Here is a 21648-nt window from a genome sequence, read left to right as displayed (position 1 = left end):
ATATACATACAGTCTGTTCTTACGTAAATGCGTCTCTATAACACTCATCGTCTATTGTCGTGTAATTTATACTTTAAAATGTGTTTTTACAGCAACCCACACCACTACTAAACCTACCCTAACCAACCAATGCTATGCACGTAAAAACTCACTTTAGCATATAAATTACACGACAATACACATGCGTGCTATAAAGATGCATTTAGTGTGATCGGGATGAGATGTATGTATATATATATATATATATATATATTAGGGCTGTGCAAAAATTAATTGCGATTAATCGCATCCAAAATAAAAGTCTGTGTTTACATAATATATTTGTGTGTGCTGTATAGAATTATTTTGTATATATAAATACCTATGCATGCATGTATATATTTAAGAATTATTTGCACTTAAATTCTGTATATATATAAATACATAATCTATATTATATAAATATAAATATTTTATGTATGAATAACACATTTTCTTAAATATATACATGAATGTGTGTGTATTTATATATATAAAAAATAATTATATACAGCACACACAAATATATTATGTAAACACAGACTTTTATTTTGGATGCGATTAATCGCAATTAATTTTTGCACAGCCCTAATATATATATATATCAGGGATCGAGACTAACGGCGTCCTATCGTCCTGGGGACGATAGAAAATGTGTTTAGGACGAACAGAAATATTCTCCAGGACGCCTACAGGACGAAAGACATTTTGTATGTGTGTTCACAGGGCTCGAATTTCGGTGCGGGTATTGCGCATAATTCTAATCATTCCCGCAGGTCTCCTAATTAAAATTCGGGATATTCCCGCAATCGTAATCCACATAGATAAAATGCCAGACGCAATTTCACAAACAGCGTGAAATTCAGCGGTGCCGCGTCTTCTCTTCTCTCAAAATGTAGTGGAAGGCAAGCATCAGTCGCTGCTGCGAGAATACACACTCGCGTTCAGGAGTCGGGACATGACGGGATATTCACTTGCACAATCGGGCCAGCAGTGCATCGTGAATGAAGTTTACCATTTGCACGTCTTTTTAAGTCTTTACCAGTTTAAACATTCAGGCGATTTTAAACTGATCAGTGCTCGCGCACTCTCTGGGATGATGCGCACATTCATAGAAAATCCGCCTCAAGTAACACAGTCTCATCCCAAAAAGTCATATAACTGACGTTTTGGGACGTATTTTGACCATACGTCAATATCCGCCTTTTTAGGGCCCCCTTAAACGTCGGTAGATGGTGGTCCCGGGCCGTCATACAACTGACGCTTTACCTTTAACGTCAGTTAGGTGACGGGTTAGGTTTAGGGTTAGGTTTAGGTATGGGGTAGAGTTAGGATCCCATAACCTCATCTACCGACGTTTAAGGGGGCCCTAAAAAGGCGGATATTGACGTATGGTCAAAAGACGTCCCAAAACGTCAGTTATATGACGTCTTGGGATGAGACTGGGCTGCCTCAAGAACAGCTAGCCAGTAACACAAGTTATTTTTCACGGATTATATTGCATTTAACATGCAAAACTGTGTCAATTTCGGACTTCGTGAGTATAATAGTCTAAACATAGTCGGTTTTGTCTTTAATAAGCATAAAACGCATGCCAGCATAATGAACACAGAATCCATGCCATAGCTCTTAAAGAGACAGCACCCATATGCCTCGGTCATTAATTTTGTCGTCAAAATAACAAGTTTAAGGAATTAAAGTTAAAGGAATCAGGATTGATAGCCTATGTAGGCCTATTTAATTTATTCTGGACTAAAATAATATCCAGTGTTATTTTCCATTTGATTACTTTATTCAGTTTCTGTCTATGAATATAGTGTTAGGCCTTCAAAAACTTTTCTCTTTATTTGTCTTTATTTGTATCTTTATTGTATTTATTTGTGCTTTTTTCAATTTAATTGAACAATTTAAATCAAGCTTTGTGTTGTGTAAATTTTTAACAACATTTCCCCATTGTAAAAATGCAATGAGCGCAAACATTCAGGCAAGATAAACAACAATTTTGTTTGGAAAAAAATAAGGTATTTTTTTAAGTCACAGTAGTTAAATCTGTATCATGTTCAAACTTTAAAATCATTCATATTAACTGCTTAATTGATTTTTTTTCTCTGGAATGTAGGTTTGGAAATTTTAGAGAAATTCTAAATTAATGCATACAGTTGAACTAAACCCATTATATTTTAGTCATCTGAATTGTTTTAGTTAACTAACAGCTATGGATGATAACAGCAGGTACAGAAACAAAAGTTTTATTTTGGGACGGTTGACATTCACTTTAGGACGGTTCAAATTGTCATTCAGGACGGTTCCAGGACGGAGGTGAAAAAAGTTAGTCTGGAGCCCTGATATATACAGTATATATATATATATATATATATATATATATATATATATATATATATATATGTATATATGTTTAGCTCCAACCCCAATTAAACTCATCTGAACTGGCTAATCACGATCTTCAGACTCGCTAGAAATTTCCAGGCCAGTGTGTTGGAGTGAAACTGGCCCTTCAAGAGCACCCAACAATTTTCAATTAAAACATTGAAATTTGCTTAACTTATTTTGATGAGTTAAAGTGACATAAAAACATAAGTTGTCATGCCTTATTGAGAACCGGCCCCCTGACTGAGTCTGGATTCTCCCAAGGAGTTTTGGTTCCATGCCACTGTCGGACATTTAATCTTATATTTAACAATATTATTACAACATTATTTTCCTGTTATCTCAGTAAAGATGCTTTTGTAAAAAAGTGTGTAAATAAAGGTTACTTGACATAAACCCCAATGCTGTAAAATACAAATGAACAACTCTCAGATTTCGAGAAGTTTTTTTTTTCTCACAATTGCGAGTTTACATCTCACAATTTCAAATTGTGTGAAATAAACTTGCAATTGCAAGTTATAAAGTCAGAATTGCATGATGTAAAGTTGCAATTGCATGTTATAAAGTGAGAATTGCCAGATATAAACTTGTAAAGTCAGAATATATAAATTCACAATTGCAATTTAAGTCAGAATTGTGAGTAATAAGGTTGGAATTACTTGATATAAAGTCGCAATTATGTGTTATAAAGTCTGAATTGGGAGATATAAACTCACAATTCTGACTTTTTTTCACGCAAAAAACAATTTTGAGAAAAAAAAAAATCGGAATTGTGAGTTTATATCTCCCAATTCAAATTTTTATAACATATTTTTATTTTCAGAATTTGGATTTTAAAACTCGCAATTGTACGTTTATATCAGAATTGTGAGATATAAATTTGTAATGGAAAGAAAAAAATTCAGAATTGTGAGATATAAAATCTGAATTTTCACAATTGTGAGGAAAAAAGGTCACAATTATCTTTTAAATTGTTTTATTCCGTGGTGAAAACAAGCTTCCTTAGTTTTTTTTTCTACCAGCTTCTTTTCCCCACAAAAAAATTACAACATTTTGGTTTTAACGAATCAATTTAGTTAAATAAATAAAACCAATTATGAGAGGCTTTTGAAACTTACCTGATGTTGTTCGAAGGCTGAAATATACCAGCAGGATTGAGGCAGCAAAGAAAGTTTTTTTCCAGAAAGTCATGTTGAGAGAGTTTCTGTGAGATGGTTGTTTGTTTAAAATTAATAAATATTATCTCTGCTTTGAGGTTTGCTTTATCCAGCAAAATTCATGTGAAACCAGTCAGCCAAATGCACTTGCCATCAGTCTGTTACAATTTCAACATCAACCTGATGAAGATGATGTGTGTGTGCTTCCTGCAAGCAATAAAAGTCATCAGGTGTGGGCACTTTTGTTTTAATAAAAAGGTACGTTCACGCCTTATGTAAGCCACACTGATTGGGAGCGCAAGTGCCTTTGAAATTCCTGAACAGCCATGTGACCTTCACCTTATAAACCCTTTCCTAGGAAATCTCATCAAGACAAAAATGAAACTTTCTCCTTTTCATTTGTGCATCTCTTTGAATATTTTGTTCTCGATTTTACTTGTTTCATTTTATTTATACTTAAAGACAAGAGAAACTGTTAAAACACATGGTAATATTACTAATAATTCTCAAGTACGCTTTATAAAGTACCCATAAGAAAAAGATAACAGACAATAGATAATGATGACAGACTGTTATACGCAGAGAAGAATATGATCAAATAGAAGATTAAAGAAGAGGTGATAATAAAGGAGAGATTAAAGGGCATTACATAGACAGCACACAGCAGCATAATCATGCACAAAAAATACAGATTAATAATTGGTAACGTTCAGAAATAGTATTAATGCAATTCCATAAGACGGTAAGATGAAGTGTAGTTATCGTTCCAGTTCAGTGTTCAATTTAAAACAACCATGGTTATTTAACATTTTGTCGGTCATAATAATAGTGAATATACAGTTTATCCAAAGATTACCTGAGAGTTTGGCATTCAAAGATCCAAATGAATTATTTCCCAAAACTACACAGACATGAGATATAGCGTGGACTGAAGGGGTGTTTTAGTTAGCAAGTTGATGCTTTGTTTTAAAGTCAACAATTTTTGTTATTGCCGAATAGGCATCCGAGTGTTAAACTACTGTTTCACATAATCATGTTACATTCTTCTGGAACTAAAGAGTTTACAGTTTACTTGAAGTTGATATGAGGTTGCTAGGATGAGCATAACTATGACTTACGTCAATCCTTCAATGATTTTTCAACCCATTTTATCGTCTGCCAGAAAAAAAAAGTCGTAAATCAGCAACACCTCCCCTCAACCAGCCACATGATATTAAATATCATTTATGAAAATCACACACACAAAGAAATGCAGGACGACTTATGCTTGAAATCTAATACTTGATGTTAGTAACGTTTGTTCCTTCCTCCTTGTGACATTCTATAAATAGCAACATTCACTTTGTGTTAATCAATTTCTTATGGCAACCACAGTAAAACAATGAATCACTCGACAGTATGTGTAGGTCCTTGACCTATGCTCATGTCTTCCACACCTTTTTGCTATCTAAACGTTTTTTTGAGTCATTGAGAATATCCATAGTCAATAGTACATAAAACCAAAGGCCATTTCCACATAAACGACACCTTTAAATCTGTACTACATCAGAGTACTATAATTGATGGTTTAGAGACATTACATTGTCTATCCGTCCACACGGGAGGTGAGCTCAAACAATGGATTAAAACAGTTGGATTTTAACAGTAAGCATTTTCATGAAACACAAAAACATACCTACAGTAACACACACACACACACACACACCCTGTTTAAACCAGTCTTGGGATTGTTAGTCTTAGCTGGTTTAAGATGTTCTCCTAGCTTGGCAGAACTGGGGCCTCATGTATAAAACTTTGCGTAGATTTCATCCTTAAAGTGTGCGTACGCACATAAGGCAGAATTTGCGTATACGCAAATTTTTCAAAAAGTTTCAAAAGTTTTCAGATTTATAAAACCGTTCGTAAAATTCACTTTATAAATCGGGAGATTGCGCGCACTCCACCCCGAAATAACCATATATGGAGATTACAACGCCTAGTTTAAATATTCATATCCTCATCTGCATATCATTTGCATATGATTATATATCCACGTGATACCAAGTTTAATGGTACAAGATGCGGATGTGCCGTCACATTATTACAAACATAATTTTTTTTAGTAGTCTATATCCTTGCCTTGTTTTTGAATAAATAAATCAAATAGTGTTAAATACATTTCAGAGAAAGTTTTTCTCAATCTTTTCCACTGGCCAAATAGTATTTTTAATTTATTTATATTTTAATGGAAACAGATTTGCACGAAACAATTTTCTCAGACAATCTGCTATTATCATGATTAGCAATTATCTCTAGTTAAAACGTTAAAACACAGCAGGCCAGAAGAAAAGTGTTCAAAAGCACTGCATCCATAACAAATAGGTCTATTAGTATTTCTATTTATTGAATATATATATTTTTTTGTAACTTCTCAGTAATGATTTCGTGTAGTTTACGTGTTTAACTCCATTAATGAGAATGGCATATTTAATCTAAGCTAAATGTTTATATCAGAAGTAAAACTAGTTTAAATCATTCTTTTATTTATTTAAACTGTTATTTTGAACATGCATTGTATTTATGATTTGGACTCATAATGAAGATTTACGCTTTTACTCCATCTGCCGTTAGATTATAGGCTATATGTGCATCAGTTTCACCAAACGCGTGTGCTGGCGCAGTCATTTAAGAAGGGATCCATGTTTGCTTCAAGTGATGATAGGTTTGTGAAATTATATTTGAATTATATTTCTGTACATGTATAATTTTCTTTAGATTCTCTGTCTAATAGTGACCAAAAAGACGCTTAACTCCAGCTCAACATCGGTGTCGCCAAAACACACACTCTTCTAAAAGAGTGCGTACGCACGGTCAAGAGCATCCTTACTGTGCGCACTTATTTACGCCAAGTTTATTTTTTATAAATCCCGATGTGCGCGTGGAAAAATGCGTACGCATATTTCTATGCCCATTTTGTGCGTACGCAACGTTTATACATGAGGTCCCTGGTGTTTAGCTAAGCAGTCAACTGGTTTCCAGTCTGACCTACCAACAGACCAGTCTGAGTCAGCTTTTGGGAAATGCAAGATTGTTTCAAAGCAATACAGTGATAAGCAGAAATATAATGATTTAATGATGCAAACAGGATTCAATTCTGCTGTAAAGCAGCTCTGAGAAAGCAGCCCGTTCTCATCCCAAGGGGTAATACTGACGCTTTAGACATCCAACGCACATGGCACCCTTTAGCGTCATTATGAGACGCAGATATATATGGGCCAGAAGGCGCCTCCTAGTGGTGTAACCCTAACCCTACCCCAGACCTAAACCTACCCATAACCGAAGCGTGGTAAATTGACGCTAAAGGGTGCCATGTGCATTGGCAAAAGCGTCGTATATGACGCCATAGGATGAGAATGTGTTGGAGAAAGACAATATATTAGCTTAAACAGTCATTATTGAAATCAGTTCAGTGTTGATTCAGTGTTGATTTAAACTACAGCAAAACTATGTGCATACAACCGCCATCTTTGGCGTTACAGGTTTCCCCTATATAGTTGTATTGAGGATTGAGGAAGTGGCATGTCTCTGTATAAATTGTCTCTGCGTTAAATCAATAAGGACATTTTAATTACCTTAAATGTGCCTTAGAAAAAAAATTACGGTCCCACTTTATATTAAAGGGCACCTATTATGGAAAATTCACTTTTACATGGTGTTTGAACATAAATGTGTGTTGGCAGTGTGTGAGCAAAACCACCCTAGAATGATAAAAATCCACCCAGTGTTTTTTTTATAATCTCAATAAATCATATCCACTGCCTCAGAACGAGCTGTTCTGAGATTCAGCTCTTTGTGACGTAGAAAGTGAGAAAGGGGTTTGATTGACAGTGTGGCTGTGGCCTAGACCCCGCCCTCGGTGATCTGTACACACCATCCTCCATTGTTTCAACGACAGTCGGTAATGTCTCTTGGAAACATAACTTATCGACTCGTGGGTTAATCCTGTTGTTGTGGCTTAAAAGTTAATCCTCAAGTGTGGATCGTCGTCTACTGTTTGCGATCCAACGACACCTCCAGTAACAGTAAGTGTGTTTTATGATTTTTGAGCAAATAGTCTTTTCAGTCTGTCAGCCAATTCAACAACAAAAGCGTCTAAAATTGTTGTCGTTGTAGAATGTCAGTGTATATAATTTAAACCTTGTTTGTATAGTGTGTAACCACACGTTTATAAATATATATATATTTTTAAAGATATTGTATTAAAAACCGCATATATGTTCTTGTTCTGTAAGTTAGCCATCTTCTCACATTTGCCACAGAAGCACCTGTATGACAAGTAGCTAAACATGACGCCACAGGTCCCTCGCATAAATGTAATTTCGCTTGTAAGTTACGTAGCAAACTTTATCACAGCATGTGTATGTAACGTTAGTTTTAAAAAAATGCGCCAGCGTCAGTGTTTGTGTCTGTGTGTGTGTGTTGCTCCTCCATACTTGCAAAGAGGACGCGATTACAACTCTGTAAGTACATAAATGTATCAAATAACCATACCGAGATGTACTCGTCCATTCTCATATGTTTATTCTGCCGGAGTCTCTTTGTGCTATTTATATTCTGATTCAAACATACGCTGAATGACATCAACTAGGTATCAAGTTACGCCCTCATCCAAAGGCAGGGCGGGGATATGCAGCTCATTTGCATTAAAGTGGCATGCCTTTTAAAACAGCTCATTTTCAAACAGGCCCCAAAATGACATTTTCAAATGGTTATAATAAATTAACTATGGGGTATTTTGAGCTGAAACTTCACAAATACATTCTGGGGACAACCGAGACCAATATTACATCTTGTAAAAAGGGGCATAATACGTGCCCTTTAAGTGGCTTTAAGGACTATGTACTTGCATTGAAACGGATAATTTGATACAATGGACTTATTGTGTACATGCATGTTTTTACATTGTACTTATATTTTAAAAGTACCTACAGCATGTAATTGCAGCTTATGTAATTATATCTAAATACACAGCTAACGCCTTCCCTTACACTTTAACCGACCCATACCACCACACCTGTCCCTAACCTTAACGTCAATAGCAGCAAAAATGTTTTACAATACAACGTGAGCACAATAAGTACATTATACGTAAGAGATTGTAAAAGAAAACAATGACACTGACATGTTTTAAGTTATAGCAGTGCACGCTACTCTCAGCTGAAACATGCATTTAGAGTCTAAGCCTTGTCTGTGAAACCGGGGAAAGTGTCCCGAACTAAGCAAGAAAAGCGAGATTTGGAAGAGCTAGATTGGCTCCTACACTGTAGGATGGGTGGAACAGTGAAACTGACTCAGTATTGTGCTTATTTCTGTTTCTGAAATGTAGATTTCAATTTATAAGATTTTGTAGAAAGTGTATTGTCTCCCACAAAGCATTTTTATGATTATACATACAAATAGTTTGATACATTTGTTGCTTTTAATTTTACATTTCATTTGATGTCAAGTCTTGCTTAAATCTCCAATAATTCTGAATATTCTTTTTTGAAAAAATAATGGCGTTACCTTTATATGCATGTATTTTTTAAGTAGTGTGATTCATTTAATTTGTAGTTTGCTGATGAATTTAGAACTGTTATGACTTTCAATTGTTGACTTATTTCAATTTAAGAGCAATAAGTAACACAATTGTGTATAAATAATGAGTAAGACAAGCTGACATCAATGGCTGGAAAGAACGGACATGAAATCTCATTCACGTTTCCTCGTTCCATGACAATGTGTATTTCAGGGTGTGGACTCGTTTTTTTCTTTGTTTTGGACTCTGTTTTTTTATAGTATTATTTATACATTTATTTGAATTAGCTTTTAGTTGTATATATTATAGTTCATTTTAGGTTGATTTAGTGATGTGTTTTCGTCATTTTTTTTATTTATTCATTTTGTTTTTTTGAAATGTATTTCTATTTAGCTGTTTGTATCCCTGTTTTAGTTAATTTTTAGTTAGTTTAACTTAAGTTTTCTTATTTTTTAATCAAAGGTTGTTTTTTTAGTTTAAGGTTTATATTTCATTTTACGTCAACTTTATTTCAATAAAGAAATATTCTATATTTTATTTTAGAAATATTTTATTTTTTTTACTTAACAACAACAAAGTGATGTTTGAGAGATCTTTTTCTTAAAAGTTTTCCTAATTTAACCATATATATAAAATAGGCAACACTAAATAAACTGTGCATTTCTATAGAGAATACATACATAATTCTCAATAAACAAATGAATTAGATTGCAAAGTAACGCAAGTACAAGCATTTTACAGCCATCATAAAAGATGAGAAGTTTAAGTTTTATATTTCATTTTATGTCAGCTTTATTTCAATAAAGAAATTATTTTTTTAGGTAACAACAACAAGAGTGAAGTTTGAGAAATCTTTTTCTTATAGTTTTCATAATTTAACCTTCTATCTTATGCTCTATGATAGGCAACACTAAATAAAAAATTGTGCATTTCTAAAGAGAATACATACACTACACACAAATGAATTAGATTGTTCTCTTTAGAAATGCACAATTTTTTATTAAGTGTTGCCTAGCATAAGACAGAAGGTTAAATTAGGAAAACTATTATTTTGCTTGGCCCTGTAATTGCTGCTGCTATATTTTTCTTTAAATATGTAAATGGTTTTATCAGAACGTACTGTTGAAATTATGACGTTTCTGTGTAAATGTAGTGAATCTGATTTCCGTTGGAAAGACTTTATTGTATTTCAGCTATTACTCATGTTGGCAAGCCAGAATACACATCCATTTAAACAATCTTTTGACACACCATTGATAAATTGAATTACAGTATACAAGCATTTTACAACCATCATAAAAGATAAGAAGATGGTATTCAAACAGTTTTGCATCATATCTTTTGAACGGCAATCAGATTCATTTACACAGAAACGTCATATAGTCTCAACAGCACGTTCTTCTAAAACCATTTACATATTTAAAGTCATTGGAATGTAAAAATATAGCAGCAGCAATTAAGCAAAAATGATAGTCTTCCTAATTTAACCTTCTGTCTTATGCTCTATAATAGGCAACACTAAATATTAAATTGTGCATTTCTTTTTTTTATATATATTCAACTTTTATAAAAGCTTATAATGACATTTTACAACAAAAGACAAACACATAATGGGGAAAACACATAACAGATCTTACATTGTACAGAGTAAAACATTAAATTCTACAAACTATTTTTTCCAAAATTTGAGATGTTTTTATGCACTTCTTATTTCTAGTAGTTGAAATCAAAGAGTCATGGAATATTTTAACATCTTTACAAAAGAAATTAAAAGAGGGTTTTATAGACATTACTTTGGCTTTATGAATATGAAATTTCCCAAGAAGAATTATTAACTTTAAAGTGTTATCAATTATGTCTGAGCCAGTATTACAATGAATTGTGCATTTCTAAAGAGAACAATCTAATTCATTTGTGTATAGGGAATGTTTTGTATAGTATATTATGTATGTCTCTTTAGAAATACACAATTTACATTGTATTTACATTACATTTGTATTACAGAGCCAAGTAAAATCAAAAACTTTCACTAACGTAGTATATAACAAAAGAATGAGCAGACAGCTTCAGAGGATTAAGAAACATATGGTGTGTGTGTGTCCGTTAACAAGCTCCGTCCAGCATCCCTCTGATTTATTTAATAGACTTACACAATGCATTTTCTGGGCTTATAGCTGATGTTTATTAGTATTGAACTTAATAAGCTGACCTCAGAAAGAATCTGTGCCCTCTGACAAATTATAAAAATGGGTGTATCCAGTTCAATACATCAGTACATGGCTTTCTATAAACGAGTTACACAATTGTGTGTATAGGTTCAGATCAGTTAACCTGAACTCAAACAAAGAACAGAAACTTTCAGTTTAGTTTCCCAGGGCCAGATCATTTATTAATTTCTTTTGTTAACTGCCATCATTTCTCAGTAACGTGAGAATGTGTTTACAATAGTTTAATGATTACAGAATTCACTTTCAGTCTCTTATCTTCCAAGATGTTTGATATTTTATTGGGTAACAAGGAAATTTGAATCACATGTGAAGTTTACGCTGGTTGCCGAAACCCTTAAAATATGAACAAAATGAAAAATAAACACTATTGATTTGCACTTTATTTTGGTTTTACTGCTCCACTTGGTCTTGACTGTCCGTTTTAACTTCTTCTGTTAAAGTGGCTTTCTGTCTCCGCTCTGCTTCCGTTATTGTCATTGGATGCAGTGGGAAAAATCCAGCCAATCCTACCCGGAGGAAAAAAAGGATCAGTGTCGCAGAATGTGTGGTAAGGTATGCGTTTATCAGGTGACTTGAGTTTTGCTGTAATCACCAAGCATTGTTTTTTTTAAGTAAGAAATCTCCTTACCTAGAAGTTTGTCCACTGGTGGTGTTGTGTGGGCGCCGCATCCAATCCAGTACTTGATCCTTTCGTAATTGAAGGCGACAAGTTTTTCATTGTGAATGTTCGGGAGAGGGTCGTATGAGCCCAGCTGCTCGATATATTTACCGTCTCTTGACCGTTTATTATACGCAGCCACAATGCGGTAGAAAGGTCTGTTAGTGGCGCCTCCTAATGCCAGCCTGATGACCACATGCCCACCGTGATATTTCTTGAGCAGGTAAGATGCTAAAACAAAGACAATGCATAAAAACCCTAGTGAATAAAATGTATTTAAAATATCACTTCATACTACTACAAATTCATTAACACATTGCTTGAGACTATTGGTGCTTTTCCACTGCAACGCTTTGGCGCTTTTTTTAATTAACTTTTTTATTAAGTACATACATATGAAAAATGTATTTCTGGTATACCGGCTACACCAAAAATGAATTTGAAATATATGGAGTCCCTAAAGGGACCTTTGGCAAAATAATAATATACAGACTTTCACGTGCTCACGAGATACGTTTCTGAAAGTCTGTATATTTTTATTTTTGCAAAGGTCCCTTTAAGGGCTCCGTAGTAATACATTTATTTTATGCTATTTATTTTCCACTAGGACAGCAGTGTTTTGTATCAGAAACATGAGGCTTTAATTCTGAAGTAAAGCAGGAAGACTCCTGGTCATGGATGCTAAGTTTTAGGTGCCTTTTTTTATTTATTTGACAAACATTTCAAAATATGGAGTTTCAACTTCAATCTTGTGTGTTATGCTGCCTTCACGTGCTAGCGGAATTATCGTAAATACTAGTTCCCTAGTTACTAAATAGGACACGAACGCCCTCTCAAGTCAAAATTTGAATGCGATAAGATCACGACTTCAGAAGTGAAAGGATATTTCCGAGTGGGCAGCATTAGATTAGGGAAACATCCCAAATGTGAGTCTCCAGGACCAACATAGAGAGCCATAGCATTAACAATACTTACACAAATGGACCATGATTGACAGGTTCCCTGTTGACAACAAAAGAGAGTAATATTTAGTAATAATAAGAAGTAAATGTTTATAAAATGTCGTAATTACCAACTAAAATAATTGACAGCATGCATAATATGAGCCGGTTTTCGCGAATAACCCCCACATACCTTATAAATCCAGTAACTGCATGCAGAAACGTGTGTAATTTTATACAAATATAAGCTTAACGTGTTTGTGGTAGCGCTTGAACACACAATAACGTTATAAAGACAGTCTACAACATGACATTCGCGAGGGCGCCGCCATGTTTTCTTGTGGACCGGAAGTGTTTCTTGATCCTACTATGGCAAAAGAAAAGGCGTTGCTTATGAATATTAAGTACTTTACTTGACGTCAGTACGTTCTAGTAGCGTGACGTCATTAATATTCATGTTTCTACGCTGCGTTGGTGTAATGTGAAGTATACACACTAGGTGACGGTATTGCTCTACGAAGACCTGTTTTGCTTTTTGAAAACACGAATTAGCAAATAGTTTATTCATTTACTGTCTATGATTTCTTCAGACTTCAAAGGAAGTTAAATTAGGAAAATGTTTGCAAACATTACTGTTTTTAATATTTTAAAATAAATATTTAATGCTCAAACATTTATTTGATCAAAAATAGAGAAAGAAAATAAATATTGCAAATTATTATTATAAATATTAAATTAAATATTATTGTGAATTAATTTTCTATTTTAATACAGGCTACTTTAAAATATAATATATTCCTGTGATCAAAGCTGAATTTTCAGCATCATTACTCCAGTCTTCAGTGTGTCACATGATCCTTCAGAAATCACTCTAATATGATGACGCATTAATAATGTTGGAAATATGAAGTGCTGCTTAGTGTTTTTTCTAATTCAAAATCGAAATATTTTCTAACATTGATCTTTACTATATTTTTTCTTTTAAATAAATTGAACACATCCTTGCTGAATAAAAATATTCATTTCGTTAAAAAAATACTGACCTCAAAACAAAAGATTTCTATTTTTAATAAATGCTGTTCTTTTTAACTTTTGATTCACCAATGAATCCTGAAAAAAAGGTACAAAGAAATATTAGGCAGCACTACTAATTGTTGTCATATATGTTATTAACAACTGTTTCCAACATTGATAATAAATCATCATATTAGAGTGATTTCTGAAGGATCATGTGACCCTGAAGACTGGAGTAATGATGCTGAAAATGCAGCTTTGAGAAGAAATTATATTTTAAAGTAACAGAAAACCATTATTTTAAATTGTAATAATATTTCACAATAGTATGTTTAAAAAAATACAGGCTGAATGAGCATAAGAGACTAAAAAAAACAAAATTTTGACCAGTACTGTCTATTATTTTCACGCTGTCAGACTAAAGTAGCCTCACACCAGCATGGATTGGTGTACTCCCACATCACTGTTTTATAAAGTTTATTGTCGGGTGGAAAGTTGACGTAAGTGTTTAAATGAATAGACAGTGAATGAACAGATCCAGATACAGGGCAAACCAAATGCATCTTTAATGGTGGATCAGCAGAGAAATTTGAGCTGAAAACTCCCATTCTTTTCACGTGTGTGTGTGTGATGCTCTTGTGAAGATCTCATGCTCCCGTGGACCATAAGACAAGCTTTTAAGGCCGTAATCATCCGTGACTGTCCTGTCGGGCTTGTTCGGATGACCAGATAACGCACCAGAAAAAAGAGAATTCCTCACTTAAGGACAAGGTCTGTTTAAAGCAACAAGCAGGAAACAAGATTTTGATATTCCCTCTATACCATGTTTATAAGTGGTTGAGCCGCAGTGTCAAATCATTTCAAAGTTTTGTAATTAGTGGTAAATGATTTTGCTATGAGACCACAGCAGAGATGGAAACATGTGCATGCATCATAAATCGACTGATAATGTATACATAAAGACCTTCAGTTTTAGTTTTCAAGCAACTTTAATCCACTGTTCCTGTGCCAAATATCAATGTAATATTTATTAAAATGAAAAATAAACCCCAGAATGAATAGAAAATAAGCAAATCCACTGAATTTATTATGCCCATCATCATAAATACAATCCAAACTGAAGATGATTGACTCATTATATGCCACCATTTTCATCGTAATGGTTTTAATCTGCTTTTTTAACATTATGGTGTGGAGAAGACAGAAGCTGGTTATGGACTATATTTTGGGAACTATAAGATTTTGACTCATTTTAAAATGTTCGATTCAAACACCATCATGTTTGTGCTATAGTAACCACATTGGCATACTTTAAATCAATGTACTGTTTGCAACTCTTAGAAAAAAGGGTTCATTGGGTTCTATATATGAAGCATAGGGTTCCTTACTCAACTCCAAAGAACCTTTTATGCTACAAAAGGTTCTATAATGATAAGAAAGAACCCTTTTGGCACAAAGGTTCTTTATAGGCTATTATTCATTCATAGATTACATTATCCTGCAGCATTTTGTAGTTGCAATTAAATTATTGTTTTTTATATGACATTTTAATCACCTGATTTTGTGTGATATTGATTAACTACATAAAATGATATAAATATATACATTTTCTAACCCCAATATCTTGAATTTTGTGATCATTCACATGCATTCAAATATATTTTAGGGTCTCGATGTTTGTCAATAATATGAAATATTTAATCTGGAAAAGACAAAACAAATGATAATGAATGATTCCAAAAAGGTTCCATAGAACCTTTTACCTGGTTACAAAGAATCTGTATAGAACCTTTTAGGGGTTCCAAATACGTAGCACTGATAGAACCTTTTAAGGTTCTATATAGAACCTTTTCTTCTAAGAGTGAGAAGATAGATATTAAACAAATGATTGAACTGACAAGGTCTGGTTGAGGCAAGTTTTCATGTGTTTTCTTGCAATTTTATACAATTTACTTACATCTGTTGTCCAAAATTTGGATTTAATGACGATACCAGCTACATGGGGCAAGTTGTCACAAATGCACCAACATGTTCAGGAGCTTGATACTTATTTTAAACGCCTTCTTCGGGCATTTGCTATGATTCAAACTTGAAGTAAGAAGAATATCCAGATAAGGGAACTCCTCATTAAAATAACTGATATTATACCTGCGTTCACTGTCTGTTTTACCGATTTGACTGTTTTAAGTGTGAGCATGTGATCTGTTATCTCACAGGGTGAAGAGAGTTTGGCTTCACGAGTCATGGATCAAATGATCTGTTTTATCTGTCATGGGCTTCTGGATGGATTCACTGAAACTAATTCGGACTGCATGCAAAATGGATCCTGCCACTTTCATCATGGGTAAACAGAGAGTTTCCTTCATTCTGGTGAAAAGAGGGATGTTAACTGATTAAGACATCTCACAATGTTTATCACATGTTATTAAGCTTTGTAAGAGTCTCATGACTCTTTTATTTAAGAGCAAAACACAAGCTTATACATTCATGTTTGTAACTTTTGATTAATGTTTGATTTACAGGGCCTACACTTCTATATCAGAGGGTGTAAACAGAAACTGTTATACCGCATATTTCACACTAGCAATGTCAAAACTCTTGATTGGGTAAGAAAATATTAAAGGGATAGTTCACTTTGAAATACATTTTTGATATGTTTTAGCTTACCTCAAGCGCATCCAAGATGTATCCCTTTGTAGTTTCCATTTTGATATTTTTAGGTCAAACCGTTCTTGTCTGTCAGTCATATAATGGAGGTCTATGGTCACCACCTCAAAGAGCAGCACAGAGAAGTCCAAATTAAACATGATTTAATGACTCGTAAATGTAAGTACACATTGATGGCCTAAGACACGAAACGAGCGATTTGTGTGAGAAAACGAACAGTGTTTATATCGTTTTTACCTCCACGGCCACAAAGCGCCCGCGCCCTCAGATCACTTGGACGTGGCTGTGGTAACAAGAGGTAAAAACGATATAAATCCTGTTCGTTTTCTCACACAAACCGCTTGTTTCGTGTCTCAGGCCATCAATGTGAACTTACATGTACGAGTCATTAAATCATGTTTAATTTGTCTTCTCTGTGCTGCTCTTTGAGGTGGTGACCATAGACCTCCATTATATGACTGACAGACAAGAACGGTTTAACCTAAAAATATCAAAATTGAAACTAATGTGGAAACAAAGACGGTAAGCTAAAACATACTAAAAATTAATTTCAAAGTGAACTATCCCTTTAAATATGCGTTAATGGCAAACTGAAGTGCTCATGATATTACAGTTATGCATAGCAAGTTTATTTAGCAAACCACATGAATCTATTCTATTATTCATATGAATGGCAACAATCCAAGAGTTGTAACATTGCAACTTCACTTTGTTTCTTGATGTAAACTTTAATAAACGGCCTTCATCGAGCAATTTGCATGTGAATGTGGCATCTGATCTCTGGCATCGTTCTCTCATTTCTTTCATTTACAGTTTGAGTGGCCTTATATACGTAGATTTGTCCTGGAGGATGATGGAAACAAATCATTCCCATTGAAGGGCTTTATGGACGTCTCTTTTTTGAGTCGGGCAGATTAGATGAGATCTCGTCTCCTCTTCATAGCGTGCCTTTAGCCGAGAGGGCGGTCAGGCCAGACAGTGGCAGCGCAGGATAGTCACACTTCATTAAAGATAAGAGCTCTCACCCCTACGTTTAAGAACGATACTTAACTCGCTGTGACCTCCCTGCTGGGTCGCGACCTGATCACACTCTGGAGTGTCCAGACCCTGTTTGAGCGCGCAGGTTCAAGAGGTCAGACTTCAGTTCGCAGGACGCAAGAGGATATGGCCCTATAGTTCGTCTGAAGTTTCGCTGAGATCACAAAGACAGTTTTGTAGAAAACCAAGGTCGTATTCTTCAAAAACATACATAAATCTAGGCTAGCGAATGGAGCGCGATACATCTGAGGCATTCTGAATGACAAATAAAAAAGAGCATCTACACACTCTTAGAAAAAAAGGTTCATTGGGGTTCTATATATGAAGCATAGGGTTCTTTACTCAACTCCAAAGAACCTTTTAATGCTTAAAAAGGTTCTATAATGACAAGAAAGAACCCTTTTGGCACAAAGGCTCTTTATAGGCTATTATTCATTCATAGATTACATTATCCATAGTTGTAATTAAATTATTGTTTATATGCTGATTTTTGGAGGAGAAAAACTGAAATGGCACTCTTCGTGTGATATTGATTAACTACATAAAATGATATAAATATATACATTTTCTAACCCCCATATCTTGAATTTTGTGATCGTTCACATGCATTAATTTTAGGGTCTTGATGTTTGTCAATAATATGAAATATTTAATCCGGAAAGGACAAAAACAAATAATGAACGAATCCAAAAGGTTCCATTTAGAACCTTTTTCCTGGTTACAACCCTTATTGAACCCTTAAAAAGGCTCCTGTATAGAACCTTTTAGGGGTTCCAAATACGTAGCGCTGATAGAACCTTCTAAGGTTCTGAATCCTTTTCTTTTAAGAGTGGTTTTTTTCTAACTAAATTAAATCTATTCATTTATAACATGAAATCCCAAAACATGATTTAGATTTTTTTTTTTATTTTTTTTTTTTTGGTATTTTAAATCTTAGATTTGTATATATGTGGTGACACAACGGTGTTCTTATCTGATTTTTTTGTTTGTTTTGAACATAAACTGAACAGAATGGGCTCATTTTTAAGAAAATTGCAATTTTATCCCATGTCAAAAGGGGTAATCAGGAACACAGCAGGATCTTAATTTGGGTCAATAGATCTTGATATCAGTTTAATGCCCATGGTGTTCTGGGCAGAGCAATGATTTGCCTGCTGCAATATGTTTTTCTAACCCTAAAGACTAACTTTAGATAGATCTAGATTGCTGTATTCAAAGAATAATGTTCATTTCTGTGTGGAGTTGGCATGTTCTCCATGTGTCTGCATGGGTTTTCTCCCGGTGCTGCGGTTTCCCACACAAACATGCAGTATAGGTGAATTGGAGACGCTATAGTGTGAATACATGCGTGTTTGTGTGTCCCGTGTAATGGGAAGGGTCAGGGAAAGACCCTGGGAAGAAAATTCATATACAATCTCTCACGTATGGCAAGAGATGGCTAATAAAATCACTAATGCAACTGAATGAAACTGAACCAAATGTTTCATGCCTTTCATAGTGTTAGTTTCTGGCACTGGAATGTGTTTGACAGAATTCATAATTGGAACTTCATTTGTGAGATAAAATGTAATTAAAATATTCATGAGCATGTTTTAATTGAAACATTGATCTCAAGTCATTTTAGTCAGTAAAATAAATATTATTTTTTTTAAAAATAACCTGATGAATGATATTACAACACAAAAAAGCTACCAGACAAAGCTAAACTGTTCTTCTGGTAATGGAAGTTGCTTTTGATAGAGTTTAATGTTGCCGTGGGCCAATAGGTCAATATCTACGCTTCACGTCTTAGCACATTTTGAGGATTATTAGTGCAGGGCATTGGCTTCTTGACTTTATAAAGCCATTTTGGATTCTATGGGTGAATTTCTACAATCACTTATAGCTAATTTATGCTACTTTTTCATTGCTCACTCTCTAAAGAAGCACCCTCACATTCCATTCATATTTAGGCATTAAAGCAAGATTCGTTTGAAATATCTTTGTATTTAAATGACAAAGACAGGTGACGCGTCTGCTTTTAGGTGATAAGGCATTCTGGCAATGCAGAGGACTATCTTTTCAACTGCTGTTTACCAATAAGTCTAAGACGTCTGCAGCTCGCCTTGATCGGCCCCCACATTCCTGTGTTCCTTAAGGAGTCCCCTCAAACACGAGGGGTTCTTCTCCTCCACTCCACTCCATCTCTGCAATCCAGCCGGCCTCCTACTGCGCTCCTCTAAAGCCTGTCAGAGTCTCCAGATGCATGTGCTTCCAGGCATACTAGTGCCTTCCATGTAAAGGAATTGCAACATCTACTTTCAAAACTGCACTTGGGAAAAAGTGAAACTTCAAGACGATGTGAACATGAGATGCGATGCTTAATGTATGTTGCAACACATTTTTTTGGTTTTGATTTCACCTTTCACCAAGAAGTGCATGGGTAAAAAATACTTACATTGAAGGAGGGACTGATCAAGAGAGCATCTGCATCCGAAATATCATATAGTTGGCAAACAATCAGTATGCGACGAGTATCTCTGAATTCACAGTGCTCAAAAAAGGGGATGACCTAGTACTTCTGGACGGATTCTGAGTGTGCATACGATGGACACTTTAGTATCCCATGAGGCCACGGGAAAGGATTTGTGAAAGGCAGTGAAGCGACACTGGAGGTCACATGACAGTGATAACGTGAGTGTACGGATTAAATTCATACTATATAGAACATTTTTTTTTTTAGTGGTGATCATGATGTAATAATAGTAGATGTTTAAGAGAGTATGGGATTTAGGATGCAGCCCATATCAGCCATAAATTAACATGCTTTTGCATGGACAAGCACACAATTTTCTACAGAAAATTCAAATTGCATTCTAAATTTTTTTTTTTTTTTTTAAAGTTTATGCACTATCAACTAAAGCTGTTTAGTGTTTATATTGCAGTTTAACATACCCTCTTGGTCCCCCCTCTCTCTCTCTACTTTGCTTTGCTTTTTGGAAAAAGTGTTTTTTTTGTTTTGTTTGTTTTTTAGCGGTAAATTTACAGTAGGCTATTAAATCCAATGTATGGCCTGTAGAAATAGCTGTTTTTTAAAACATTGGAGTGGGGTGGGTACAAGTTGAGATTGAGTTTAGTTTTTGATATAGTTGTCTCTTAATATTTCCTCATGCATGTCACGTGTCATTTCTAAAAGCGAGAGAAACTGTGAAGTTACCGCAGCGACCCAACTCGACACACTTTCACTCTCTCCGTCTGATAAAATAATTCTGCTTGGTAAGCAATAACACATTGTGATAATTCTCAGCAGATGTGAGCAAGCCTTAGCAAGTTAACAAGAGTCTGTGGGGAGTGTGGACAGCGTGAAGGAGAGAGGAAGAGGCCTTACCGAGCTGCGGTTTGTGTACCGGGTTCCCCAGCGCTTCTCTAAACTTGCCAGCAAAGTCTGGAGCTCGTCCAGTGTGTACACACACACACACAGATCCAGCAGGTTGCCCAATTTTAACAAAGACCAAATATTACTGGGATTGAGAAACACAGGACAAAACAGTTTACACCCTAGTAAACTAGAGCCATAATAGTCTGTTTTTTTTTCTTTCAGGACTCGAAGATGCAAGTTCAGCATTTCTTTCCCCCATTGCTTTTGCCTTTAAAATGGACAGTTTGCCCAAAAATGGAAAAAAAAATGTCATCACTCACTCGCCCTCAATTTGAGTAGCTATATAGTGTATTTTCCCCCTATAAACCTTATGCACCAGAGAAACAAGGGCGCCGCCATCTTTAGAATATTGTCTTTGAACTTCCGTTTTCGCGGTCGCTCTGTATTGCTGACCAGAAGTAACTAGCTTCTGAAGTTGATTTACTTAATGTAAAGTTAACGAACGTTATCATGAGGATTGTAATGTTTAGAGCAGATGTCTTAACAAATGTCAGTAGACTGGGAAGATTTTAAAACAAGCCGTTCATTCATAAATAAGCAAGATCACTGTGAAAATACAAATGA

The 21648-nt window shown here is 34.8% G+C and overlaps 1 protein-coding gene and 1 long non-coding RNA gene across 2 annotated transcripts; one reads left to right on the top strand and one right to left on the bottom strand.

The window, feature by feature from the left end:
• Positions 1-11710: 11710 nt before the first annotated feature.
• LOC120480834 (small ribosomal subunit protein bS16m) lies at positions 11711-13312 on the bottom strand. The gene is made up of 4 exons (XM_039674254.2): positions 13141-13312; positions 12982-13008; positions 11977-12237; positions 11711-11854 (listed from the first exon to the last, which is right to left on the bottom strand). Exons 2-4 carry the CDS (start codon positions 12992-12994, stop codon positions 11739-11741), a joined length of 390 nt encoding a protein of 129 aa, XP_039530188.1. The 5' UTR covers positions 12995-13008; positions 13141-13312; the 3' UTR covers positions 11711-11738.
• Positions 11788-20515, top strand: LOC148970493 (uncharacterized). Its single transcript, XR_016148528.1, has 3 exons — positions 11788-11900; positions 16178-16305; positions 19691-20515. It is a non-coding gene; the product is annotated as an uncharacterized LOC148970493 (long non-coding RNA).
• Positions 20516-21648: the final 1133 nt, after the last annotated feature.

The sequence above is a fragment of the Pimephales promelas genome, chromosome 21 (genome assembly GCF_988280905.1).
Source record: "Pimephales promelas chromosome 21, fPimPro1.hap1.1, whole genome shotgun sequence".
Lineage (NCBI taxonomy): Eukaryota > Metazoa > Chordata > Actinopteri > Cypriniformes > Leuciscidae > Pimephales > Pimephales promelas.
Note: the sequence above shows the minus strand (reverse complement) of the source record. Positions and strands in the feature narration are given on the sequence as shown.